This window comes from Sorex araneus, chromosome 4 (assembly GCF_027595985.1).
Source record: "Sorex araneus isolate mSorAra2 chromosome 4, mSorAra2.pri, whole genome shotgun sequence".
Taxonomy (NCBI): domain Eukaryota; kingdom Metazoa; phylum Chordata; class Mammalia; order Eulipotyphla; family Soricidae; genus Sorex; species Sorex araneus.
Genome location: NC_073305.1, coordinates 222,042,825 through 222,069,196, shown reverse-complemented (window position 1 = coordinate 222,069,196; position 26,372 = coordinate 222,042,825). Strand labels below are relative to the sequence as shown.

Here is a 26,372-nt window from a genome sequence, read left to right as displayed (position 1 = left end):
GATAGGGCGATTGCTTTGCATGCGGCTGACCCAGGTTCGATCCCTGGCATCCCATATGGTCATCTGAGCACCACCAGGAGTGATTCCTGAGTGCAGAGCCAGGAGTCAGGCCTGAGCATTGCCAGGTATGATCCAAAAGGCAAAAAAATAATAATAAAATAAAAGACTCCAACAAAAAAAAAGGGGGAGCTGGAGCAATAGTATAGAGGGTAGGGCGTTTGCCTTGCACGTGGCCTATCCAGGTTCGATTCCCAGTATCCCATACAGTCCCCTCGAGCACCACCAGGAGTAATTCACACATAATAAACCTTGGCATTTCATGTCTCAGCAATCAGTCCAGTGGCATCAATTCCAGCTGTCACTGCCATCTGCTCTGAACCTCTTCCTTGGACCCTATACCTGTGGAACAGGTGTCCCCAGTTCTGCTGCCCCAGTTGGGTTCTGGGAACACCTGATCTTTCTGTCTTCATACGTGTGTGATTACAACCACAGAGCGCTAGCCTTCTGCCACTCCTCATGGTGCTCAGGGCTACCTCCTGGTGGGGCTCTGATCCTGGGTCAGCAGGACGCTGACCCCCCGCCCTCCCCCACACACACCCTTGCTATCTCCAGGCTCTGTTTCTGTTGCTCTTTCTCCACAGGGATGTGTGATCTCGAGCTCACCCTCACTCGGCTTCATCACACAGGCTTGTGTGTCCTCTTCTGGTCAGTGACACTGGCGGGCCAGTGTTCCTTCCTGTTAGAAACCTCCTCCTCGGGGCTGGAGTGATAGCACAGCGGGCAGGGCGTTTGCCTTGCATGCGGCCGACCCGGATTTGATTCCCAGCATCCCATATGGTCCCCTGAGCAGCGCCAGGGGTAATTTCTGAGTGTAAAATCAGGAGTAGCCCCTGTGCATCGCCGGGTGTGACCCAAAAAGCAAAACAAAACAAAACAAAAACCCTCCTCCTGTCCTGGTGTCCTTGGCTGTCCTGTGCTGCCTTGCCTTCACAGCCCTCTTTCTGCTTTCTGCTATGCTTCAGTGTCATCTGTAAGGGTGGTGTTCCTGTTTCTCACACGTTTTTGTTTTGAGGCCACACCTGGTGGAGCTCTGTACTCCTGGTGGGGCTGGGGGGCCATACGGAGCACTGGGGATCGTACCCTAGTCAGCCACATGCAAGGCAAGGGCCCTAACTGCTGTACTATCCCTCTGACCCTGTTTTTTAGACTTTTTTAAGGCCACACCTGACCATGCTCAGGGCTTAGTCCTGGCTCTGCAACCAGGAATCACTCCTACTGGACTCAGGGGGCCATATGTGGTGCTGAGGATCAAAGCTGGGGTGACTGCACACCAGGCATTTATTTATTTGTTTATTTAGCTTTTTGGGTCAGACTGGCGATGCTCAGGACTCACTCCTAGTTCTGCACTCAGGAATTACTCCTGGTGGTGCTTGGGGAACATATGGGATGCTAGGAATTGAACCAGGGTCAACCACGTGCAAGGCAAATACCCTACCACTGTGCTATTGCTCCAGCCTCAACCCTGCAGACATTCTATTTTATTTATTTGCTTTTTGGGTCGCACTTGACCATGCACAGGGGTTGCTCCTGGCTCTGCACTCAGGAATTACTCCTGGCGGTGCTCAGGAGACCATACGGGATGCTGGGAATCGAACCAGGGTCAGTCGAACCAGGGTGTGCAAGGCAAACACCCTACCCGCTGTGATATCACTCCAGCCCCCTTGCAGATATTTTAAAGAGGAAAATTCCCAACTCAAAGGCAGTTACGACAGGAAGTCAAGCCCAGGCAGGGACATGTGGCAGAGCCTTCATTTCCGGCCTGGGTGAGAGCCCCGGACCAGAGGACAGCTCAGAGCACTGAGCAGTCTTCGCACGCAGGTTTCATAACCCACATAAGCCCCGGCCCTGCCTAGCGTGGCCCTCAATTAAACAAATGAAAATACACCAAGGTGCAGATGCGCTCAGCCCCGTCTCCGCCTGTTTCTGCGGCAGCATCATCAGGCACCCGGAGTCAGCAGTGCGGACCCTCCCAGGGCGCTTTCCTACCCTGCTGCGGCTGGGTTGCTGCCTGTGTCATTGGCTCCCTTTCTGCCAGCAGCTCTGCCATGCCAGGCACTGGGCCTCTTTCCAGGTTTTGGTGATCGCCAGTAAGAGGCGCCTGACACGGACACAGGTGGGCATGCACAGAACTTTCTCAGGAACCAGTGCCCGAAGCCATCGCTGGGTCAGATGTGGAACGCATGTAACTCTAAAAGGCAGCTGACGTGGCACGTCGGTTGTGTGAGAGGTGAACGCCCCGACTGCTGTGCTTTCCCGCCCGCCCTGCAAAGAGCCAGTAACTCAGGATGTCCCTCAGACATGTGCTGAGCTGTCTGAGCCACCTGGCTAGTCTCTCTTTAGGAACTGGCTCCCGGACAGGGGAGTGGAAGCCCAGCCACAGCACCGAAGGCTGTGGCACCAGGGCAGGCTGCGCCTGGGCCGCCCTCCACTGCAGGGCCAGGACTCGTCTGCTGACAGGTGTCGGGCTATGAGCTCAGAAGGTAGAGAAGCTCAGAACGCCAAGTATGTGCATTATTGCAAAATAAATTTATTTCAAGATAAACTGTCTTATAAAAGATCAGAGGCGATTTGAGATCCCAGATTCAGCTTGTCTCAAAAAGGTTCAACTTCAAGTAGCGCAATTTTGTGTCTGCTTTTAATCCTGAATATTCTGGAACCGTGAAACAGCCAACACAACACACTCAGCATCGATTCCAGCACCAGTGGGCCTGCCGTGTCCTGCTCGGGGCCCCAGCGCCAAAGCCTCTGGCTCTGGCACTGTGGACGGGGCCCCGTGTCTGGGCCGGCCCGCCACTGCCCCAGGAGGAGGGGCAGCTCCTGCAGACCCCCGTGGACTGGCCAGCCGAGTGGCCTGAGCTGGTAGCCGCTTGGCACTCAGGGGCGAGGGCGGCGGCGCTCGGCGCGGTGCTTGGGGCCGCACAGCAGCGGGAGCTACGTGATCATCCTGGCCATGGCCTGCAGGGACGGGAAGTCCTCATCGCTGGCGTCGTGCAGCGCACGGTGGCTGTCCACATCCCCGAGCGCGAGCACCTGCCGGCACGTGGGACACACACAGCAGGCCAGGTCCACCTGCCGGCTGCTGGCCTGCCACGCGTTCTTCTTATTCCTCTTGGCCTTGGTGCCAGGCGGCCGCTCCCGCCCGCAGAAGTCTGCGTGGGCCGACAGCAGCTCCTGCTGCTTGGTCGTGTCGGGCAGGAGCACCAGCAGCTCCTGGAAGATCTTCTGGAAGTTCTCCCCGAGCAGGTCCCGGCAGCTCTTGTAATACTGGGCCGCAGAGATGACACCCTACCATGGAGAGCAAGCCTTGCCGGCCAGCCCCACCCCTGCAGCCCGGCCCTCCCGTCGCGCCCCGCCGTTCACCTGTCGGAACTCTCCCGAGTGGCTCTTGAACTGGCTGAAGCGCGCCTCGTCGCTCTGCAGGAAGTCCCTGATGGACTGGATGAGCTGCAGGTTCCTCTCCCGGAAGTGCTCGGGGACCAGGTAGGCCCGCGCCTCGGGTGGTGGCCGGGGCCTGGGTGCAAGATACAGCCGGGGAGGCCTCGCCTCACAGCGCCCTGGCCCACCACCCCGAGGCAGGGCCTGGCCCACCAGGACTCACGCTTTTGTGCTGCTGCTGGGAACACAGGTGGGCTGGGAGCTGGGCAGGAGGCCCGAGAAGCCAGGCGGTGGTTTGCTGACGGGGGGCACCAGCCCCGGTGGGAGTGGGGGTGGGGTGTTCTTCAGGATCACCCCGGTGCTGAAGCCTAGGAGTGGACAGGCCCAGAGCATGACCCACCCACGCCCTGTTTCCCAACCCACAGGAGCCACCCCCACCTGCCCAGATGCCCGCAAGCAGGTGCGAGCCCAGTGCCTACCTGGGGGAGGGGGCATCCGAGGTGGACAAGGGTTGCCGAGTACTGGGAAATCTTCTTGAGGTGTGGGGCCCAGTGGGGGCCCCACGGGCCGTGGGAGCCCGGGGGGTTCCTTGGGGGTGCTTCGGGCCAGGGCCGGCGCCTCTGTGTGTCCATTGATGACGATGGCCCCAGACCCCTCAACTCTGCCAGTGGGTGCCGAAGGGGGGTGCTCGGCCCCAAGGGGCCACGACTGGTCAGAGGGAGGCGGGGGGGGCGAGGCGGCACTCTGCTTTTCCGAGCCCACCTTCTTCTTCTTGCCCACCTTGGTGAAAGGGGGGGTGGAACCTGGGGCCAGCAGGGTGGGCCCCGCCCCAACAAGGGGCACACTCCGGGGCTCCTCCTCCTCCGCAGGGCCCGACCCTCCTTTCCTCCCGCCCTTGCACCCCTTCCCGGCCTTCCTGGCCGCTGGGCCCCCGGGGCTGGGCTGGACCCCCTTTTTGCTGTTGTTCCAGGCAGAGAGGAGACTGGTGGGGGCAGGGCTGGGCTTGGCAGCCGAGGGCACCAAGGCGGGGAAGTCCTCCTCCTGGAAGGCACTCCTGCCCCGGGGGGGCGCGGGGTACACCAGGGCCAGCCCCACAGGCGCTGCAGCCGCCGCCGGGGCTGCGCCAGAGGAAGTGGAGGCGCAGAGGCTGGGGAAGTCTTCGTCCTTGAGCTTCACAGGGGCTGGCACGAGGGGACTGAGCCAGGGTGAGCAGGGGTCAGTAGCCCGGCCACACCTGCCCGGCCGCCACACCCTGCCCCCAGCACCCACGCGCACCTCACAAGGGCCGGCCCGGCGGCTGGAAAGGCCTCCTGGCTCATGGGTCCGTTGGGGGAGGCTTCTTTGGGGCCTGCAGGATACGGAAGGGGACCCACCCTGTGTCACGGCCCGCTGGGGTGTCGGTCCCGTGAGAAGGCTCAAGGCCACCCAACGTGTCCCTGGGGGGCTGGCTCACCTGGGCCTTCGCCCTGAGTCCGTGGGGGCCGTCGGGGACCTCGGGGCTCTTCCGGGCCCCGCAGCGTGGCCTCCTCACGGTCCTCGCTCCTGCGTGTCTCCAGCTGCTGCTGAGCAGCCACCGAGGCCCGGATGGCGGCGGCCACTTCCCGGTCCTCTTCTTCCCTGGGGAAGGAGGCTCTTCAGGCAGGGCAGGTGCCCGGCCGACCGGCGCGTGGGGCCAGTTGTGGGGCACAGTCCTCTGATCCCTCACCCCCAGGTTCCTCCCAGGCGAGGCCGGGGTGGCGAGAACGTCACGTGTGCGAGGGAGGCCTCCCACCTCTTGTACCTCCAGCTTCCTCGGCGACTCTGCTGGGCTCCGCGCCCGCCAGCCCGCCCTGCGCGGTTTTGCCGGTTGTACCTGTCCACCTCCTCGTAGTCATCGCCGCCGACCACCCCTGCAACCAGCACACAGGCCATCACCCGGGGCCCCTGCTCCCGCGGCTCAGGGTTCCAGGGACGCCACGCGGGCCCTCTCACCCTCGGCCCTGCGTGGGTGCCGCGGCGTGTAGCTGAACTGCAGGTCAATGTGGCGGTTCTGGCGGGCCTCGGCGCGGCTGCGGCTGTGGCAGGCCGTCTTGTGGGCCTTGAGGTCGATCTCAGTGCGGAAGGCGTGTGTGAACTGCTCGCTGCTGCAGCGGCCCTCCTCACAGAGGAAGTGCTTCTCCCGGAAGTGCTCTCGCAAGTACGCATAGTCGCTGGCAAGGCGGCCGGGGGGTCAGGACCGACCAGACAGCCCCCAGCCCAACCCCAGCTGGCCCCACACACCCGCGCCTGGTCCCTCTGAGTGGCACACATACCCCTCCTACCCTAGTCCCAGGCCCCAGCTGCACACACACGTACCTATGCTCTTGCACATACGCCTGTGATCGCATAGCTATAGACTCACATGTGCACGCCTACACTCTTGCATGCGCACACCTATATTCTCACGTGCACATCTGCACTCACACTCGCACACGTGTACTCACGCACACACCTGTACTCATGCGCGCGCACCCGTACTCTCACCACATACCTGTACTCTCACACACACATCTGCACTCTCACGTGCACACACCTGTACTCTCACCCACACATCTGCACTCACACACACACCCGTACTCACACATGCACACCTATACTCTCACGACTGTACTTACACGCACCTGTACTCTCACGCATGCATACCTGTACTCACACACATCCCTGTACTCTGACATGCATACACCTGACGTGTACTATCACTTGCGCACACCTGTACTCTTAACACACGCACACCTCATTCATGCGCACACCTGTACTCTCACGCGCACACCTGCACTCTCACGTGCACACGCCTGCACTGATAGCACACCTGCACTCTCACGTGCACATGCCTGTACTCACGCACACCTGTGCTTTCACATGCGCACACACCTGTAGTAGTCCTGGGCGCCATCAGCATCACAGAAGTGGCAGAAGTAATGGTCCCGGCGTAGGTGCTTCAGCAGCTCGTCATTGTCCAGGTAACGCTCGTCACAGAACTTGCACAGGGGGTGTCCACGGTGCGAGGTGTCGTCGGGGTCCCCCTGCATCCGGTGCCGCGCCAGGTCCTTTCTCGAGTACCACTTGCGCTCAAAGGTAAAGATCTGCAGAGGGAGGACGTGTGTTGGTCCCGAGGAGTCTCTGTGTCCCCCCCGCGCCCCCCACCCCCCACCCCCAGCCCACCTTGAGGTGCCTGAGGCACAGCTTGCAGCAGAAGAGCTCGTGCTGCTTCCGCATGTGCTGCTCCAGGTCCCCGAAGAGGCTGAAGGGCGGCAGCTCTGGGCAGCGCGGACACTCGTGCTGGAGCAGCTGCCTGGGCACACGAGAGGCCGCGGGGCCGCGTCCACCCCTGTCTGCCCCCGCCCCGCTCAGGCACACGGAAGGCAGCTTCCAGCCCTCCGCCCCCGCCCCTCACCTGTACAAGGCCAGCACCTTCCCGTCGGCGAAGTAGATGTCGTAGGCCTTCTCGTGCTGCAGCTGGTGGAGCGCGATGGAGGCGAAGGCGGGGAGCTTCCTCCCGAACACCACCTGGCCCGGAGCGACAGTGAGCGCCACTGGTCCCTGCCCCGAAGCCGCCTGCGAGGCCAGGCCAGCGGCTGGCAGAGTTACGGGGAAGTGAGGAGATGGGACCACCGCTGACCGCACAAGACCGAACCCGTCCACTGCACCCAGCGCCCTGACAGGCCAGTAGGCCCCCACAGCACCGAGCCTGGCCCAGGACTGCAGGCGGGGTGCCCTGACAGGCGGCCTCAGCTCTGCCCTCGGCACAGAAAGGTCACACCAAGGTCACCTACATCAGCTCAGACACAGGACGGCAGGCCCCAATGGCCCGGATGCGGCCACACGCAGGCAGGCCAGGCCGAGTGGACACTGCCCCCACAGCAGAGCAAAGAGCTGGGGACTCGGGTTCTGTGCGGCCCCAGCAAGGCAGGCAGGTCCTGGGGAGGGGAGTGGGGCTGAGTCTAAGCGAGCAGGGCGCTGCCTGGGGCCCCAGTGTCTCCCCAACTGGGCAAGGCCTCCCCTCAGGGCAGCCCAGACCCTAGTTTGTGCCCTCCGTCCCCTTGGACCCGGGTGTGGGACGGAACAAGCCTGGCAGGTGATGTAAGAAGGCCGCAGGAACCTGAGTCTACTGACAGCTGCCAGCCCAGCACCCCCGAATCGGCCAATGGCCTGTCCTCGGCCTGGCATGCGGGGTCATGGCCTGGCCACCCCTCACACACCACCCAGTCGCAAAGCAGCTGCAGGCGTGGCACTGAGTGGCACAACCACGTTAGCATCCCACACGCTGAGCCGCATGGGCTGCCCCAGGAACTGGGGGCTGACAACACATCGCTGCCCCTGCCCAGCAGCGGCTGGACCCCAGGGCGTTGACCGGGTGCTGGGGCTTACTGCAGCGTGCAGCCTGGCATGGGCACCCCCAAGCCAGCTAAACAGAGCCTGAGGTGCAGATCTTCCTGACCCCCTCCAGCCTGTGCCAGGGCCATGGGGCTGCCAGACACACCCCTCTGCCCCGGCCCCCACAAGTGTCCGGCCACGAGCAGGGTTGGCACCCAAACTGGGTCTGTAGCAGGGGGCCCTGGGCAGCTCCTCCAGGCCCCTCCTTCACCTTCTCCCCCAGTTTGCAACGAAGGTAGTCCCAGGGCTCAGGGGCCGGGCGAGAGGAAGCAGGACCGGGGCAAGGCGGAGTTGGAGGGGCACGGGGCAGGGGACACTGTCCCGCTGGTCGACGAGCAGAGGGAGCCCAGTACGGGTCACACCCGGGCAGACCCAGGTGAGCGGGGCGGCGGGCCGGGAGGGTTACGTCATGCCACGCCGGCCCAGCCGCCTGGCACCGGGGAGGTGCCCTCGAGGCCGCCCCGGGCCAAGGTTCCCGGATCTCCCACGGCCTCATCCCGGCCCGGGCCGGCACTTCCGGGACCCGCGGCCACTCCTCCCGCCGGCAGGTGGGGGCGCGGGGGGCGCGCGGCCCGCCCGCCCCGTTCTGCAGCGTCAGCCCCGCACCTGGCGCAGCTCCTCGCGGCACACGGCGCAGTAGCGCTGCTCGCACAGGACCCGCATCTTGGTGGAGCAGCGGTAGCACACCGGGTGGTCGCAGCGGCCCAGCGCCGTGGCCTCCAGGTCCCCGCAGCACAGCACGCAGCTCCCGCCGCCCCGCTCGGGCGCCGCCGCCGCCTCCAGGGCCGCGCGCCGCCCCTCGGGGCCCGCCACCGCCGCCGCCGTCGCCGCCGCCATGGTCCGGCTCCGGCCCCTCCCGGCCGGCGCGGCGCGGCGCGGCTGGCTCCGCGGGCCCCGCCCCTTCCGGCGACGTCAGCGGTCCGCCCAGCAACCGCCCCGCCCGACGGAAGCCGCGCGCGCCGCCGCTTCCGCCCACAGAGGCGCGGGCTAGAGCGGAGCCGCCGCGCTCGGGCGCTCTAGCCGGCCCCGACGGCGCGCCCGCGTCTTCCGCCGGGCCGGCCCCGTTCCACCGCTAGGGCCGTCCGTGGGGCCCGGGAGAACGGCTTCCCGCGACGCCGGCCAGATGGACACCGTCTGATGAGAGAGAGCACTTGTCCATCGGTGGCCCGCGCGAACCGGACCTCGCGACCCCCGGGCCGCCTCGGCCGTCCAGGGGCGCTCGACGGGCGGGGGGCGGCGACCTCGGGGCTGCCAGGGTGGGCATGCTACGGGGGTGGGGGGTCGCGCCCTGCAGTACCCCCCGAGAAAGAATTGCAGGGAAGCCGACGGGCAGCAGGGCCAAACAGTGCTGCCCGCTAGTGACCTTGGGCAGCCCTTTGCCCGCCTCGATTACAGGGCTGGCTGCTGACCAGTCCCCCCGAGTGCCCCTCCTGGCCACAGCCCTGACCAGACAGTAGAGGCAGACTGGCAAAGAAACTGGGGAGCAGAGGAGGGCGGGTGGAGGTGTATCCCGGTGGGAAACCACCCTGAGGGGGGGTGGGGCATCCAGTCCACCCCATCGCCCCTCCACAGGGCTCGGACTGCCCGTGTCCCGGGGAAACCCACTCTTCAGCCAGCAACTCCCAGGCAGCATCAGCGGGGCCAGAGCAAGAGGGCAGCGGGAAGGGTTTCAATCCAGGCACCAGAAAGAGCCAAGGCCTGGAAGGCTCTTGGGGATGGAGCTACAGAAGGCTGGGCTGTAGCTCCAGTGGTGAGGCACTGCCCATGGGGCCCTGCGGGACCCCCACACCCAGCATCGTGCCGTCCCTGGCACACCGGAAATGGAGGGACCCCAATGTCAGAACAGTAACAAAATAAGGAAGGCAGTGGGGAAAGACAGGACAAAAGGGGCCAGACAGTGCCTGCATTTCTGAGGGAAGCGGACCCGCTTCTCTCCCTGGAAAAGTTCCTCCTTGCCTGGAGAAGCGGCAGAGAGCTTAGGCCCTGGCAGCCGTTCACCCAGAGCCCTCGCCAGTAGCTCCAGTATAAGCCGGCCTCTGAGGGACAGTGGCTGGGGCCAGAGATGTGCAGGCTGTCACGGGGTCACCTGCGGAGCTGAGAGGGAGATCGGGGCACAGGCAGGAGTGAGCACGTGCGGAGCCTCTGGGAGCCCCACTCAGACAGGGCTTCGGTTTTCGGAGCCGCTCACCACATGGCTCTCCCAGAGGATGCGAGCACGCAGCCTACAGACGGCCCTGCCGCCAACCCACCCCCTGTGGCCTGCATGTGAGCCTGTGGGGTGAGAGACCCAGACTCAGGTGAGAACGCTGAGACCTGAGGTCAGGAATGGGAACGGGGCACCCCGGGAATCCTGACAAAGGGACCCTGAGCTGCCCGTGACCAAGAAGGGTCCCTGTAGACAGCTGTCCCACCACAACCATTGGGTCCCATTACAGACACGGTGTCCCAGTACAGACACTGTGTCTACTGCAAACACTGCTCCTCACTCTACTCTCCCCCGCTACAGACACCATGTCCCTCACTGCAGTCGCATCCCTGTCCCTGCCTGCAGCCTGGCCAGGCACCTGTGACTCACTCCCCCCCCCCTTTTAGCCAGGTTAGCACCTTCCCACACCCACAGCCCTCCTGGTTCAGACTCTCCCGAACCCCCCGCAGCCCCCAATCCTGCACGCCTGTGGTCTCCTGGCAGCAAGGGGGCGGCTGCACTGGTTCCCTGGAGGGTGCAGTCGTGCCGGGCCCGCCGCCCGCGCACTCACACTTCAGGAGACTCTCCAGCCCAAGGGCCCCTGGGAGCAGGCCGCGGCAGGTGTGGCTTGGTATAAGCACCCTCCAGTTCCCCGGCTTCCTCAGTGCTCCTGCCCCCACCCCAGCCCCTGCTCCCACCCTGCCTCCAGCCCCTGTGCTTGTGCTTTTGCTCCACCCTTCCCCAGCCCTCCTACCCTGGCTGGCCCCCTGCTGCCCACCCCAGGCCCTGGCTGCCTGTGAGTACATAGTTGGGGGCAGGGCCCCTTCTGGTGGCAATAAGAGACTGTGGCTGCTGCCGTCTCTGAGTGCCCTCTGGGAGGGGCCTGGTGAGTCATGGGGGCCAGTGGGTTGGGCACCCTGTACTCACGCAGGGACGCTAGAGGCGGCCAGATGCTGCCTGCTGACCTTCCCCCGTACAGGCCTTTTGCCCACTTACTAACCCACACTAGGGATGCCCCAGAAAGCCCATCCTCTGCACCCCAAATTCTCTGGATCTGAGTCCCCACCTGATTCACCCTTCTTTCTTCTGAGAAGTTGGGAGGAGGCTCCGAGTGCCCACCAAGCCCAGTGGCCCTTCCAAAAATGGGCCCAGGTGACCTCCTGGATCCCCAATTGCAACTGGGACCAGGACTCCTCTTGGGGTCAGAATAAGCTGTTTCTGGGCTGGACCCACAGTGCAGCGGGCAGGGTGCCGCCTTGCACGTGGCCCACTGGGGTTGATCCCCAACACCTGTGTGGGTCTCCAATCCCACCTGGAGTGATCCCTAAACAAGAGCTCAGCTGGGTGTGGCCCCCAAAACAAAAAAGAATAAGCTGTTTCTGATGCCAAGTGTGACATGGGGGGTGGTGTCCCTCATGGCTGCCTTCTCCGGGCAGGGCACCAGCTAACAGGGGGTGGGGTGAGGGGGTTCAGGTCAGGGCCTTTGGGAATTGAAGGAGTTGTGGAGGGATGAGTAGGAGATTGTGAAGTTCAGAAGAAAGGTCAAGTAGTGGCCAGTACAGAGGGGGCTGGACGCCATCCTGAGCTGGTGGACAGGGCCAGCCTCAGGCCTGACTGCAGAGAGTTCTGGCGTCATGGGGGCATTGGGTGGAGGGCAGCGGACTGGGGTGAGGAGGGCCGGCCCCCAGAGTGGCTAGGTGAACACCCATCCCCGTGGCTGGCACCAAGCTGGAGGGGGAGGGAGGGAAGGATGGGCCAGAGTGCAGGGGAGGGGCACTCCCACTGCCCCCATCGGCGTCCCAGCTCCCTGACTTCACAGGAGCTTTGGCCAAGGTCACCCGTTTCTCCCGCGTCCTAGGGTCCCCACTTTTCTTCCTGGCAGTCCCTCCACTCACGGGGAGGAGGGGAGCGGGGGCGCTCCAGGAGGCTCCAGTCGAGGGCCGCTCAGGGACGCGGCTTCGCTGCGCGCCGCCCCCGTCCTGGGGATCCCCGCGGCGCGGCTGGCGCGAGCAGCCCCCACCCCCCGCAGTTAAAGCCGGGCGGCGGGCACCCGCTCCGCAGCCTCGGCTCATGCGAAGACCCACTCCAGAGATGAGGCGGCCCCCGGCGCACGCGCTGCTGCTGGCGCTGCTGCTGCTGCTGCAGCTGCCCCCAGAGCCCGCGGACGCCTGGTACAAGCACGCGGCGACCCCCCGCTTCCACACGGTGGGGCGCGCAGCCGGCCTGCTCCTGGGCCTGCGCCGCGCGCCCCCCGTGTGGAGCCGCGCCGTCGGGCCGGGCGCGCCTGCTGGAGAGGCGGCCGTGGCGGGGCCCGCCGCCCGCAATGCGCGCTCGGCGCCCGGGATCCCCGTCGCGGCGGTTCGCAGCCCGCGCGCCACCGCCTGGACCGGGCCGCAGCAGGGCAGGTAGGAGGGCGGGGAAGGGGCTCGCGGATCGGAGCCCACCGGGCTCCCGCCCACCCTCACCCGTTGCTCTTTTTTTCCAGAACCTCTGCGGAGCCCGCCGAGCTGCCTTGGACTTCACCGAGGGCCGCCGTGCCCCTGTCCTGAGCGCTGTCCCTGCCCGCCACCCGTGAGCACTCAATAAAGCCCTGGAGTGACCTGCTGTCCCTGTCTCTGTGTTCCGCCGTCCAGCCAGGCGCGTGCCCCGCACCCAGGGGGTGTCTGTCCCGTAGGGGAAGCTGCCCTGGCCTGTACCCCTTTCTCTTTCTCCAGTCCCTCCCATTTGGGGGGCCTCCAGACCAGGTCCTAGGGGTTCCCCAACCCCCTGCCCCCCAGTCAAGGGAGCGGGATTGGGCAAAGTCTGGCTGCTGACCCCAAAGAAAGACAAGGGACCAGGACCCTCCGCCTTCTCGCCTTCCAAGAGCCCCCTGCTTCCTACCCGTGAGTTTCCAGCTGGATTTCAACAGTGTCCTGATCACCCGCGCTCTCTCCCCAGCCCCTCTTCCAACCCCGAGTCCACACAGGCGGCCTCACGCCAGGAGCTGCACTGCGACCAGGTGGTTGCAAACTCCATTTCTGCCCACCCTTTCTCCCCGCTGCCCCTGTGCCCAGCTGGTGGTCGTGCCCTAGCCACCAGGAGCCTCAGCGGGCTTGTAGCATGGTCCCCACAGTAACCCGGAGAAATCCGAATGCTGGGCTTCACTCCTGGCTGGCCAGTCCCCATTCTTGTCTCTCCCCTCCCAGCCTGCAAGAATGGGGACTGCCCGGCACTCAGGCCCAGCTGGGCTAGCAAAGCTGTTTCGGCTCTGGCCTCTCCTGGCCTGGACTCACGCACCCCTGCTAGCACTCAGGGTGGTCCAGCTCGGTCAGGCAGTGCCTGAGGCTCCAGGGACCAAAGGGTGCCAGGGATTGGACCAGGGTCGGTCTCACGCAGCACATTCACCCTCAGTTCCTGGCTCTGGGGCCCCGGGGAAGGGATTAACCTGCTGGGGCCCAGAGAGGCTGGTGCAGGTTCCGAGGACCTCCCTGCTGCCCCCCGCACCCTGCTGGACACAGAGGCTGGGGGGGACGTGTGCGCGCCAAGCCTTTGCCGCAGTCCCAGGAGGGGCAATGCCCCCAGGAGGCGGCAGGTGGCGCTGGACGGCTGCTCCTTCGGCCACAGCCTGGCACTGCCTGGAGGTGGGCGGGGCCAGGCGCGAGGTGCTCCCCCCACCCCAGCTCCCCACTGCAGCCTCCCTCGGAGCCTGGTTCTCTGCAGTGGACATTTCTCTTGCTCTTGAGCTGATCTCACCCTGTTGCCTGAGGGCGGAGGCCCTAAGAAAGGCCTGACCGTCTTTGTGCGGGGCCATTAACACCCATTAGGTAGACCATTATCAGGGTGTCCACTGCTAACTGGCCCCCCCTCCAGAGGGGCCCCAACCCGCCCTTAGGCCACACCCCTCAGTCCCGGACCTGGACCACTCTTCTCGGGCGCCAGCGTCTGGTTTGCGTGCGTGGCAAGGTGCAGAGTGACCTGGACTCAGGTCACCTTCCAGGTGCCTCCTACCTTCCAGGCCTCCCCGGCACCTCCCCTAACCCATCCCGAGGACCCCAGGTTGGCAGTCCCTGGCTCTCCCGGGATACCTGCCTTCTCTCCTGGGGCCGGCCCCTCCCAGCACCACAGCCCGCAGGCCCTCCAGGGGTCCTACTTGGACCCTTTCGCCTTCCCTCGCCCACTTTGGAATTGCTCCCTCAGGCCTCCGGTACACGTTTATTCCGCTGCCTTCCCCGCTTCCTTCCTCTCCCGGCTCTGCGTTTGTTACTGTGTTACCTTTTCCTCCTACTTCCTCTACTCCTTTTGTGCTTCTTGTGTTAAAAAAGAAACAATGAGCCCCCAAAGAGACAAGTTAGAACCCTGAGTGCCAGCCAGTTCCCTGAGGCAGGACTGAGTTGAGTGTCTAGCCTGAGAGGAGGCTGGGACCCCTCCCCAGGAAAGCCACGCGGGGCACCCCGTCTCCCATAGGCGCCCTGCTTCCAGAGGGGCCTGTGCAGTGCACGTGCTGTTGAATAAAGCCATTGTCAAGCCACACGTTGGGGTGACCCACAGTTCCACACGGCTCCTTTGCTGCTCCAGGCCCCTGGCTGAGTCCCCTCCACCCCCCAGCCACGTCCACACAGCTGTGAGGAGGCCACTGTGTTGCCCTGTGGGGTCCCCCAGGGCCTGGGCAGCCCCAGGCTCGTCTCACAGAGGGGCCCAGATCGCTGCTCTCCTGACACAGGGGACCAGGTCCTGAGCGACCCTCCTGGGGGCCTGTGCTATGCCCCTGTACAAGGCTGCTGGGTCAGTCTGGGCCAGATGCTGCCCGCTAGATAGGCAGGCAGAGGGTGGCGATGGCCAGCCGGGCAGGCGCTGGGAGCACAGAAGGGGTCATGGGGGCTGCCACGCTGTAGCTTTTAGTGGCAGCAGCTGGGTGTGGGCACCCAAGGGGCCCTGGCCCAGGAGGCTGCCCAGAGGCGGCTCCTGAGGCTGCTTTGGCTGGGGCACACTCAGAGGAAGGAGTGAGCGGGCAGCTTGGAGCCTGTGCCCACAGGGCCGCCACCCTCATGGGGAACTGTCTGAGCTGGCTCTACCTGAACCCGCGAAATCAGGTAGGGTGCTGGGGCCTGAGCCTACAGCCCAGCTGTCTGTTGCAGAGGGATGGAGGATTCCAGAATGGGAGGGCGATGGGGCTGGAGCGATAGCACAGCGGGTAGGGCGTTTGCCTTGCATGCGGCCGACCCGGGTTTGATTTCCTGCATCCCATAGGGTCCCCTGAGCACCGCCAGGAGTATTCCTGAGTGCAGAGCCAGGAGTAACCCCTGAGCATCACTGGGTGTGACCCAAAAAGAAAAAAAAACCCAAAAAACAGAACGGGAGGGTGAGCTCTTGGGCTCTACTGCCCTGGTCCAGACCCCCGGCGGGGCCCCACATGGTGTCCTTCTGCTCAGGCCTCTCCACCTGACCTGCAGCACGGCCGGAACAAGGACGCTCCCCCAGGAAGCTCCTGGGGGGAACAGGAGCGCTCAGCGGACCTGGGCCCAGTGGGGGCAGTGGAGGAGGGGGGGCCAGCTGCCCCTGGTCGCCCGAATGCCAGAGGGGTTGGCCGGGTCTGCCCTGGTGCCGACGCTCGGGCAGGGGTCTGCGGGGGGCGGCACCGTGGCCCTCACCCCGGCCCCTGCGTGGGGTCCCCGCGCTGCCCCCGGGCGCGCACACAGAAGGTGGCGGGCCGGGCTCGGGGTTCTGCGGCAGAGGCTCCGCGCCCGGGGGCGGCGATCAGGGCGACGCGGGGGGCGCGGGCCCGGCCGGGCGCGCGGGGCGGGACGGGGGCGGAGCGGGGGCGGCGCCGGGGCGGCCGGAGCCCCCGGGAGCGGCGGGAGCCGGAGCCGGAGCCGGAGCCGGAGCCGGAGCCGGAGCCGAGCCGGGGCCGAGCCGGGGCCGGGCGGGCCGGGCCATGGCCGCGCCCGACCTGCGGCCGCGCCTGTGCCGCCTGGTGCGCGGCGAGCAGGGCTACGGCTTCCACCTGCACGGCGAGAAGGGCCGCCGCGGCCAGTTCATCCGGCGCGTGGAGCCCGGCTCCCCCGCCGAAGCGGCCGCGCTGCGCGCCGGGGACCGCCTGGTCGAGGTCAACGGCGTCAACGTGGAGGGCGAGACGCACCACCAGGTGGGCCCCCGCTGGGCGCCGCGACCCCCGCCCGGGCCCGCCGCGGGGCGCGCCGGCTGCGGACGTGGCCGCCCCCCCCAGGAAGCTGGGTCCCGCGCGGAGGGGGCTCCTCGGCGGCCACTGGCCGGGGCCTCTGTGGGCCGCGGTGCTGGTCGCCTCTGGGGGCCCTAGGGCCCAGGGCGGCTTTCCCCGCGGCCACTGCTGCCCGCACGCACAGCTCCGGCTCGCTGCAGCCGCCTCCTGCCTGAGATGACCGGGAGGCCGCCCGGAGCCGGTGGGGGGAGTCCGGGGGTGGGTGGGGGCCTTCTCCCAGGCCCCTGCAGCCCCCGCGCCTCAGCTGGGGTCCTCCGGCCCGACGGCCACGCCTCCCGGCACCAGCTCTGTTGGTTCTTGGCCGGGTCCTTGTCTGTCTGTCCATCCTTCCGTAGGTCTAGCTCCCCTTCCACCCAGAGGGCTGAGCAGATAAGGCTGTTTGCTGAGGGAGGAGGCACAGTGTTCTCAGGCGTCCGGCCTCTGAGAGCGTGACACGCAGAGCCTGTGGCCCTCCCACTGTGCTCACAGCTGCAGGGAGGACCCTGTCTAGAGGCTGGGGGTCCGGCTGGGGCCCCTGAGGCAGGAGAAGCAGCGCTGGTCTCGCGGGGACCAGCCAGTCGAGGAGGGTCAGGGGACGGAGATGTTGGCACCCGTCTCGCTCACCCCACCACAGCTCCCCGTGTGCCCCTGCCCCTCACCCCAGGCAGGTGACCACAGGGTCACAGCAGATGGCACCCCGCCCCCACCAGGCTCTTTCCCACTTACCCACCGAGTGGGCTCCTGAGCGGGGCTGGCGGGCCGTGCTTGGTGTGCCTGGTCCGCAGCGGGCCTGGTGCTGAGGCGGGGCCACGTCTGGAAGCAGGACAGCCTCACGAGGGCACAGACACCCAGCGGGTACCCAGCAGGACCCTTGCCCTCCATGCCAGACCCAGACCAGGGACACGGGGCAGCGGATGGCTTCCGGCCTGCGCACGCACGGGTGGACAGCTGAGCCTGGCAGTTGGCCTTTCCCAGGGTTGAAGCCTGGGACGGCCACGGCCCGAGTGTCAGGAGCCCCTAGGCAGGGCGGGCACTGCTGGAGCTGGGGGTGGGGGGTGGAGCCGCAGGCCTCTCGGTCCAGCCGCCCACCCCTGGTGGCCGGCCCGGCCGCTCGCCTGTCCGGGTGGTGCCTCATGCACATGCCAGCGGGGTGCTGGCCCTCACCTGCTCACGCCCCTCACCCAGGTGGTGCAGAGGATTAAGGCCGTGGAGGGCCAGACCCAGCTGCTGGTGGTGGACAAGGACACGGACGAGGAGCTCCGCCGGCGGCAGCTGACCTGCACAGAGGACATGGCCCAGCGGGGGCTTCCACCGGCCCACGACCCCTGGGAGCCGAAGCTAGACTGGGTGCAGGCGGGCAGCCTGGGCTCCCAGACTGGCCAGAAGGTAGGCTGGACTCCACCGAGGGTGGCTATTCCTCCCTTTGGCCATCTCTGGAAGTCTGTCCCTTCTGCCCTACCCTGGTGCCCCAAGGCACGGGAGGAGGCCTGGGCGTCCCCCTGACAAAGCCTGAAGGACCCAGCGTCCTGCTCTGCATGTGTCGGCGCATGTCTGTCTGTCTGGGAGGCGGCCCTGAGGTGGGGGGCACAGGCTGGACCCGTGGGGCCTGTCCTGCACAGCGGCTGCCCTGGGTGGCCTTGCCAGAGGCAGGAGGAAGCACCGGAAGCATTTATTCCACCCCTGCCGTGCCCCTGCCCTGCTCTCCTTCTCCTGGGGAACAGCTCGTGCCTGGGCTGGACACCCCCACCTGAGGGCCGGGATTCCTGGGTGGGGGTCCGAGTCCCTGTCTCAGATATCCGGTGTCCGGTGGTTCAAAACTCGATGGCAGGTGCTCCCCCCTAACTATTAGGTCCAGAAGCTGACTTTGCGGGTGTCCGGGGTGGTGAGCTGCCCGGGCAGCAGGCCACCTCCCTTGCAGGCCCCTGGAGGAAGCCCCCCCAAGTCCTTGCGAGGGGGGGTGGGCCTGGGCAGGGCTGAGCTCACCTTCCTGTGGAAACTCCACCCCCCTTATCTGCAGGGCGGGGCGGCCTTTCCCGCTATTTCGGGCAGCGGGACGCCCAGGAGCGGCTTCCTCCCATGGTCTATTTAGAGGAACAAAGCCGGGGTCCCCGCTGATGTGACCCTCCTTAGACTTTCCCTGGGGACCTGCAGGGACTGAAGAGGGGCAGGAGAGGGGGTGCTGGCCTGCTCTGGGGCCGGGGGATCTCACTGCTCAGTGTCTGTGGGCACCGTGGGGGCTTGGGGAGGGGCCCAGGGGCCAGGCTTTGTTACCCGTGACTCAGTGGGCTCTGCACTTGGCTCCCGAGGGGGATGCTAGAGAACGTCCCCAGCCCTGGATACAGCAGCTCATCCCCTTGTCCCCCGGAGCCAGTCAGCGTCTGCTCTGGGGCGGGGGTCCTGGGAGCAGGGTGGGGTTCCTGAGTGCTTCCTTCCTTCCTCTCTTGGATGGAAACCGGCTGGGGCCTGGGCAGGGGAGGGGGCTCGGAGCCACCACCCTGCTCCCCCAGTGACTCAGCCCAGTCCCACCCATCCCCGGGGAGCCCGGGCTGCAGGGGGAGCTGAATAAATGGGGTGAGGAGCCAGGCTGGCTCGAGAGCTCAGGACACGCCGCCGGCCGCCAGCTGCCCCATGGCCCGCTCCGGGACTACCCCGCCACCCGCCCCGGGCCCCAGCGCCCCTCCACGGGCCCTGACTCAGCGCCCCGTGCAGGTCAGGAGGGGACCGGGGTGGGCTCGGAGGACCCCTGACACAGGGTTCAGCTGTGCCCCTGGCAGGAGAGGGGCTGCGGGGGCTACTCTGCGCAGGCCGGGCCCTGAACAAGGGGCCTTTCTCTCAGGGCTGGTGAGTCACTCGGGGAGCACCGCAGGCCCGGGGTCCCCCAGCTGGTCTCTTTGTGTGGTGGCAGCAGACTGGGCGCACTGGGCCTGAGGAGAGGAGAGGAGCAGAGCCGAGCCCGGGGCTGGGGAGGCGGCAGGAAGTGCTGGGGGGAGCCGGGAGCAGGAATGCGAGCAATGCGCTCGCCCGCGGGTCCCACGCCGCCTCCTGCGCCCCAGCCTGTCCCCCTGAGGCCTGACGCCTGGTCTGCTGTGACACGCAGGGCTGACACAGCCACGGTCACTCCAATCCCAAGCCCTCTTCCACCTGGGGGCCGGAGGGCAGGGGCTGGGCGCACGTGTGCCCACATGTGGGGGCGAAAGGGGCCTGACGGGCTGGCGGTGCTGCCTGCCTCCCCCAGGATCAGGGGTCTGGAGCTCTGGGCCACTCTCAGCCCCCGCCCAGCCTCTGGGGCACTTCAGGACCTGAGTGGTGGCCAGCAGGTTGAGGGGCTGAGGGAAGGGGCCTGGGGGAGGGCTGAGGCCGGACAGGAAGAGGGTGTTCTCCACAGACAGGAAGGCGAGCGCCAGGCCAGGCACCCGCCCTCAGCCCTGCCCAGAGGGGTCGGCAGCAGGCCTGGGGTCTGGCCGCACTCAGGCGCTGCAGGTGGAGCCGTGGCGGGGAGGAGTGGAGGCCCCGGGAAGCACCCCCACACCTCACACCTGCATGCGCCCAGCCCCTGGAAACCTGAGCCACTGCCCGCTGCCCCGGCCCTGGCCTGTCACTCACAGAGCCTGGTAGCCACTGGTCACCCAGCTCTGCCACCCTTCAGGCCGAGAGTGCGCCCGGCCGCAGCCGCAGGATGCCAGAGGTAAAGTGAGGCAGGGGCGGGGGGCGCTCAGGCCCCCGTGGGAGCGGCAGGAAGGCTGGGAGCCGGAGACCGGCCTGGCCCTCTCTGGAATGTGAAAGTAAACAGGCAAGCCAGGGCCATCAGCCCCGAGGGAACAAATGAGGCCAGGCCTGGGGGCAGCGCCCAGGGACAGCTGGGAGGGGACTGTGGGGACATCGGCCTGGTGACAGCAGCAAGGGGGGGCACGGCCCAGGGACACGGGGCCTGCGGGGGAGAGCAGGCTGAGCCTGGCTGGCCCGTCCGCCCAGCGCCCCTGCCTGGTCCCTGTGGTGCCAGAGCTTGAGGCTGAGGCCAGGGGCCCCGGGGTGGCAGTGGGAGGCGGCGTGGGGCTCCACCTGCTGTGAGGGTGCTACAGCCCCCACCCCCGTGCCCGCAGGATGCCAACGGCCCCCCACGGGAGCTGCGGCCGCGCCTGTGTCACCTGCACAAAGGCCCCCAGGGCTACGGCTTCAACCTGCACAGTGACAAGTCTCGGCCAGGCCAGTACATTCGCTCTGTGGATGTTGGCTCGCCCGCTGCCCACTCCGGCCTCCGTGCCCAGGACCGCCTCATCGAGGTATCGTCCCCAGTTGTCCCCAGGTGTCTGGGGAACGCCGGAACCCGAGCTGCCAGCTGGTGACAGCGCTCATGAATATTTGATGTCACACTGGGCCGGGTGGTGTGGGGGCTCAAGGCTGTGCCGGGCACTGCTGACCCCCACCCTGCCCGCGCAGGTGAATGGGCAGAACGTGGAGGGGCTGCGGCACTCGGAGGTGGTCGCCAGCATCAAAGCGCGGGAGGATGAGGCCCGGCTGCTTGTAGTGGACCCAGAGACTGACGAGCACTTCAAGCGGCTGCGGGTGACGCCCACGGAGGAGCACGTGGAGGGTGGGTCTCCTGGGGGCGGCGGGGGCGGGGCTGGGCGGGGCTGGCAGCTGCTGACGCACTGTTCCTGCAGGACCTCTGCCATCGCCAGCCGCCAACGGGACCAGCCAGGTAAGGGGCCCCAGGGGTCTGGGCAGGGCGGGACACCCAGAGCTCTCCTCACAGTCTGACCTGGCGGGGCGTGGTCCTGACACCCTGTCTGCCTGTCACAACTCGATGGCCTGAGGCCTTGGCCTCCCCATCCCCCACGGAGCAGCTGGCCCCTCCCTGGACACACTGCTGGGGTCTGAATGCCCAGTACGGACCAGCCCGGGGGCTTAGTGGGGGCTTGGTGCTGGACACAGGAGTAAGTGTAGCATTGCTGTTTACGTGTGTATGAGCATGGACAGGCACACGTGTGAACACATGGACAGGAACATGTATGTCAGTGCATGGAGAGGCACATATGTATGTAACAACATAAACAAGCACCTGTGTGTTAACTCACGGACAGGCATGTGAGTGAATGCATGGAGAGAACCATGTGTATGACAAGCATGTGTGCATGTGAATGCATGAACAGACACGTGTATTGAACGCAGACGAGCATGTGTGTGAATGCATGGACAGGCATGCATATGTGTGAATACATGGACAAGCACATATGCATGTGAACACGGACGAACAAGCATGTGTATATCTGAATGCACGGAAAGGCACGTGTGTGAATGCACAGTATAGCATGTGCATATATTAGCATATGGACTAGCATGCATATATGAACTCACAAACATGTATGAGTGCAGACCAGGTATGTATACATGGATAAGCACGTGAGTGCACACAAGCATGTGTGTGAACACATAGACAAATGCATGTGTGCACACAAATGTGAGTATAATCCATATTTGTGCACATATGAATATGCGTGTGAACAGACTAACATGTACATGGATAATTATACATGAGTGCAAGCACATGTGCATGCAGGCTCACAAGCACATCTACGGGTGGGTGCGTGTTCATGGCCACCATCACGAGCACATGTGTGTGTCTGCACACGACTGTACTGGGCATGTATGTGGAATGTGTATACATGTACATGTGTTGCTTGCAGGTAACCCTGCATTCAGGCTGTGAGGGCACGTGCCCTGCATGCGGATGGCATGCATCCTGCACATGCTGTGTATGTCTTGTGTTGTGTGGGCACAGTATGTACATCTTGCGTACGTGTGCAGTGCTTGGTTGGCAGACCCCAAAGCCGTCCCTGTCTGGGGACCCTTGGGCCAGCAGTGCTCAATCCATCCCCAGCGACCTGCCTGGCAGGTTGGGGGTGCCCGCCCAGCCCTTACCGCGCCCCAGCACCGCGTGTTTGCGAGACCCCAGTCTGCAGGGCCATCCGGGAGTGCTCCTGGGGGCCCACTCAAGGCCCCGGCCGCCGTGTCCCCCCAGGATGGTGGCATGTGGAAGCACGACCCCTTTCAGGAGAGCGGTCTCCACCTGAGCCCCACAGCCGCAGAGGCCAAGGAGAAGGCGAGGGCCACACGCATCAACAAGCGGGCGCCACAGATGGACTGGAACCGGAAGCGAGAGATCTTCAGCAACTTCTGAGCCCCTCCTGCTGCGCCGGCCTCCTCCCTGCACGCCCAGAGACTGGAGGGCGCCCCAGAAGCCACGTGGTCCCCTGTGAGCCTGTGCTGGGGCAGCTCACGGGGTGCCGGGGAATGTGGCAGCCAGATGTGGGGGGCGGCCCGGATCTAAACACCCAGGCAGAGCCAGAAAGGATGGAGTAAGGAGAGATGGGGGAAGAGGAGGAGGCTGGGGGGCTGCAGGGAGAGGAAGAGGAGGGACTGGAAAGGGAGTTCAGTGTCTGTCCTGCAGGGCAGGGCCTGCGGCTGGAGGAATCTGGGTTTTCGCTTTTTTCCCCCCAAAGAGCTTGAGCTCCACATGTTTCCACTTACTGCCCTGCCCCACCCCCGCCCGCCCCAGGATGCTCCGCCCCCACACCCTTTCTGTGCGGGGTCTGGCCTGAAGGGGCCGAGGATGGAGGCCGGACCGGAAGCTGGTGCAGCCTCTGGATCGGCCCCTCGTCCCTGCCAGGACAGCCCCAGGCCAGGGGAGCCGGGAGGGCCCCGGCTGCTGGGCTGCACGGCCCGGCTGTCCTCCACGCCTCAGCCAGACCACGCTGCCGGCTGCCTTGTAAGCCATAGCGCATGCGCGCCCTCGGAATAAACAGGCTTTCCTCAGTTTCCGGTTCTCTCGGGGCTGTGCTGGGGCGTCCTGGGCCGGAGGCGCCTCTCCGGCCTTTTCTGGCCCTGACAGCACCCTCTGCCGTACCCCCCGCCCCCACCCCCCAGCATTGGATGCTGTCGGAGACCCTCTGTCTGAGCCAACCCCCCCCCCCCCCATGGCATGGATCAGGGCACAGGCCCTGCCCCTCGCATAAGTGTGAGCACGAGCCGAGCTTGTAGACCCAAGTGTGCAAAGTCCTGGGCTTTATTGCGAACTCCGGGGCTCCGGCACAGGCACCTGGTGACGGTCAAGGTCGCAGGGCTGAGGGGCACAGGGCCCGGTTGAGGCAGGCCTGGCAGCGGGGGCGGACCGGCTGGCACACCTGCTGCCCGAAGCCCACCAGCAGCCCGTTGATCTCGCCCCAGAGGTCCCTGTGGACGGGGACATGTCAGTGTCAGGAGCAAGGCCCGGCCCTCCCCGGGGCACCCCCCTCCCTGGGGCGGCCCCTCACCTGGGCAGCCATTCTTCCAGGGCCGTGCGGGTCGCCTCTGGAGACTTGGTTGACTTCTTGGTCCACCCGAGCCGGTTGGCTATTCTGTGCACGTGTGTGTCGACGGCTGAGCAGGGAGGGAGACGGGTTCCCCAGAGCAGGGGAGGGGACACGGCCCCGAGGGTGAGGGCTGTCTGGCCTCCCCGCTGCTGCTGTTGCCGGCCCTGGAGTTGGAATGAGCCCCACCCCGGCCGTCCCTGCAGCCCCACTCAGTCCAAGGTCTCTCCCTCCCACCTGTGCTGGTCCCGGCTAAACGGCTACTGCTGTTGTTTTCCCTGCCACACCCGTGGTGCTGGGGGAGCAGAGGGCACCCATATGGCACGGGGGGTCAAAGCCTGGGCTCCAGCTGCCAACATCTCCCCACCCCATGATGCTGCTCTCGCCTGGAGCATGCTTCCCCCTCCAGTGCTCAGCGGAAGTGCCTCCTCCCCAGGAAGCCTTCCCAGGTGCCCTGAGCCACCACAGGGCTGCGGACAGTGCTGCTGCCGAGCCCAGGACCCGTCGTTTCTCATCTCTTACCCACCTAACGTGACCCCAATGCCCGGTGGGGGCCCTGGCCCCACGCCTGGTGCTGGCCTATCTGGGGGCTGCCCTTTGGCTCTGAGCTTAAGTTCAGGGAGGGGCCCAAGCGTCAGGTCCTGAGGTGTGTGTGCCGCTCACCGATGCCTGACACGGTGCCCCAGGCCACGGCCATTGCCAAGTGTGCCATCTTGGGCCCGACCCCCGGCAGGGCCACCAGCTCGGCCACCGAGGAGGGAATGTCCCCGCCGTAGCGCTGCTGCAGGATGCAGGTCGTCTGCTTGATGTACTTGGCCTTGCTCTGGAATGAGGGGCACGTTGGCGGACACAGCCCGGAGGGAACCCACGGTGCCTGTCACCCGCGGCACGGAGAGGTGGCCCGGGCGCATCAGCTGGGTGGTTCCCATCCCGTGGGCAGGGGCTATTTCAGTCCCGTCTGACAAGCAGCAGCGGCCCACTCCCGAGCCAGGGGGAGCACCCGCCTGCCCGCCTGACGGCCGCCCACCTAGCAGCCTGCACCCAGCGCGGCGGTGCAGTGTAAACAGTGGGGAAGCTGGGCGGCCTCCCGGGAAGGGCGGGCCGGGCCGAGGGGGAGGAGGAAGGAAGGGCGGGCGCGGAGGAAAGGCTCACCCTCCAGAAGCCCACGGGGTAGATGAGTGTGCCCAGCGTGTGCTCGTCGGTCTGCAGGATGCGGGCCACTGTCAGGCCCCGCGCCCGCAGGCGCTGCATGGCCTCCGCGGTCACCTGGTCTTTGGTCTGGCTGGACAGCATCAGTGACAGCAGCACCTGGTACCTGCGCACCTGCAGGAGCAGGGGTGGGGTGGGGCTGGGCCTGCTGTGCCCTTCCCCCCACCCTCCCCCAACAGCGTGTGTGCTCTGGATATGGGCCTGAAGAGTGCCTGGATGGGGAGGGGGGCTGGGGGGGCAGACGCCCACTCAGGGTTGGGATTACACGGGCCAGGCCTCGGGGTGCTGGGAACGTTCAGCTCAGCTCCTGGGGGGCTCGGGGGCTGGTCCCTTGCCTACCTCGGGGGGCACACTCAGGTCATGGCAGTGCTCCACGCCCAGCTGGTCCACAGGGGCGTCCCTCCCACTCCTCATGCTGCGGATGTTCGCCAGCTGCTGCCTCCAGTGCGGCGGCTCCCAGCCCTGTAGGGGCTCCACAGCTGCTCCGCTCTCGCCCTCGGCGGCCTCATAGGCCACAGGTACTGGTGTCTGTGCCTTCCGTGGGCGCTTCCGCGGGCTGTGGCTTTCCTGCGCCTCTGCAAGAGGTGTCCGGAGGTTTGAAGAGTGGAGTCGGCAGCGCGAGAGGGCAGCGGGGTCTTGCCCCTTCCCAGGGCCTCTGACCACACCTGGACTCAGCCACAGCTGGGTGTGCTCCCAGGCTGGCCAACCAGCCTTCCACCACTGACCTCAGACCAAACCCGGGAGCGACAGGGCTCAGGGCCGCCACTGCGAGAGGAGGGCGGGCTTCTCTCCAGGCTACCCTCTGAGACCCAGCGGATGCATATTCCACTCGGGAACTCGGGGTGAGTCCCAACTCCCGTGGCACCTCCGCAGCTGCGTCTCCTGCCCTGACCCCTTCTCCCTGGGTCTCATCTGGGTTACCCTAGGTCTTCCCAGAGCCCCCTAATTTGGGCGCCCTCCGGCAAATGCTGCACGAGTTCTGCAGCACGCCCATGGTGCAGGGACCGTTTGGCCTCTGGCGCAGCTGAGCAGGTCCATGGGCACGTGCCTGGCCGCCGACCCCTCCACCGCGTCTCCACAACCCTGGAGACACGGCGGGGGGCGCCCGCACTGGGCCTGGGAGCCGGTGGACCCGGCACCGTCGCCAGCAGGAAGCAGGGCAGGCGCCATGCCCCTCACTCGGCGTTCCGGGCGCGGGCGGAAGCCCCGGGCTGCACGCGGGTCTCAGCGCGCGGGGCTCGGAGCCCGGCCTCGAGCGCCCGGCCCCCAGCCGCCGGCTCCCCACGGCCCCTCCCGCGGCCGCGGTGCTACCTGCAGCCGCCCCTCCCGTCCCGGGGGCCGCGGCCCCGGGGCCCCGGCTCCGGCCGCGGGTAAGCATCCTCACGCTGCCCCCGACCCGCATGCCGTACGCCTCGCACTACATATCCCGGGGGGCCCCGCGTCCCGTCACGTGACCGAGCGGCTCTCGCGCACGCGTGCGGCCCAGAACCACGACTCCCAGAAGCCGGAGCCGCGCGGGAGCGCTTGCCCGCCCCGGGTTCGATCCTCGGCAGCCCGTGCGGTCCCCGCGCCCGCCCGGAGTTAGTCCTGAGTGCAGAGCCCGGGGTAACCC

General features: G+C 66.2%; 4 protein-coding genes across 7 annotated transcripts; 2 read left to right on the top strand and 2 right to left on the bottom strand.

The window, feature by feature from the left end:
* Positions 1 to 2,567: 2,567 nt before the first annotated feature.
* On the bottom strand, positions 2,568 to 8,685 carry ZNF598 (zinc finger protein 598, E3 ubiquitin ligase). Of its 2 annotated transcripts, none has more exons than XM_055135429.1 (12): positions 8,434 to 8,685; positions 6,848 to 6,960; positions 6,616 to 6,745; positions 6,325 to 6,536; positions 5,407 to 5,624; positions 5,207 to 5,324; positions 4,889 to 5,052; positions 4,711 to 4,783; positions 3,915 to 4,630; positions 3,659 to 3,803; positions 3,421 to 3,571; positions 2,568 to 3,345 (listed from the first exon to the last, which is right to left on the bottom strand). In XM_055135429.1, exons 1-12 carry the CDS (start codon positions 8,662 to 8,664, stop codon positions 2,992 to 2,994), a joined length of 2,625 nt encoding a protein of 874 aa, XP_054991404.1. In that variant the 5' UTR covers positions 8,665 to 8,685; the 3' UTR covers positions 2,568 to 2,991. The 2 variants fall into 2 exon arrangements, with proteins under 2 accessions (XP_054991404.1, XP_054991405.1); XM_055135430.1 differs by having other exon boundaries at positions 5,216 to 5,324.
* A 3,251-nt stretch (positions 8,686 to 11,936) lies between these two features.
* NPW (neuropeptide W) lies at positions 11,937 to 12,601 on the top strand. Its single transcript, XM_055135503.1, has 2 exons — positions 11,937 to 12,417; positions 12,498 to 12,601. Exons 1-2 carry the CDS (start codon positions 12,083 to 12,085, stop codon positions 12,559 to 12,561), a joined length of 399 nt encoding a protein of 132 aa, XP_054991478.1. The 5' UTR covers positions 11,937 to 12,082; the 3' UTR covers positions 12,562 to 12,601.
* A 3,210-nt stretch (positions 12,602 to 15,811) lies between these two features.
* On the top strand, positions 15,812 to 23,019 carry NHERF2 (NHERF family PDZ scaffold protein 2). 3 transcript variants are annotated; one of them, XM_055135473.1, is made up of 6 exons: positions 15,812 to 16,133; positions 17,391 to 17,591; positions 20,306 to 20,485; positions 20,643 to 20,796; positions 20,867 to 20,904; positions 22,201 to 23,019. In XM_055135473.1, the coding sequence occupies exons 1-6, from the start codon at positions 15,924 to 15,926 to the stop codon at positions 22,381 to 22,383; spliced, it is 966 nt and encodes a 321-aa protein (XP_054991448.1). In that variant the 5' UTR covers positions 15,812 to 15,923; the 3' UTR covers positions 22,384 to 23,019. The 3 variants fall into 3 exon arrangements, with proteins under 3 accessions (XP_054991448.1, XP_004604463.3, XP_054991449.1); XM_004604406.3 differs by having other exon boundaries at positions 15,816 to 16,133; positions 22,225 to 23,019; XM_055135474.1 differs by lacking the exons at positions 15,812 to 16,133; positions 17,391 to 17,591 and adding an exon at positions 18,765 to 18,914.
* A 235-nt stretch (positions 23,020 to 23,254) lies between these two features.
* Positions 23,255 to 26,314, bottom strand: NTHL1 (nth like DNA glycosylase 1). The gene is made up of 6 exons (XM_055135481.1): positions 26,072 to 26,314; positions 25,100 to 25,335; positions 24,704 to 24,874; positions 24,215 to 24,374; positions 23,516 to 23,621; positions 23,255 to 23,435 (listed from the first exon to the last, which is right to left on the bottom strand). Exons 1-6 carry the CDS (start codon positions 26,160 to 26,162, stop codon positions 23,312 to 23,314), a joined length of 888 nt encoding a protein of 295 aa, XP_054991456.1. The 5' UTR covers positions 26,163 to 26,314; the 3' UTR covers positions 23,255 to 23,311.
* Positions 26,315 to 26,372: the final 58 nt, after the last annotated feature.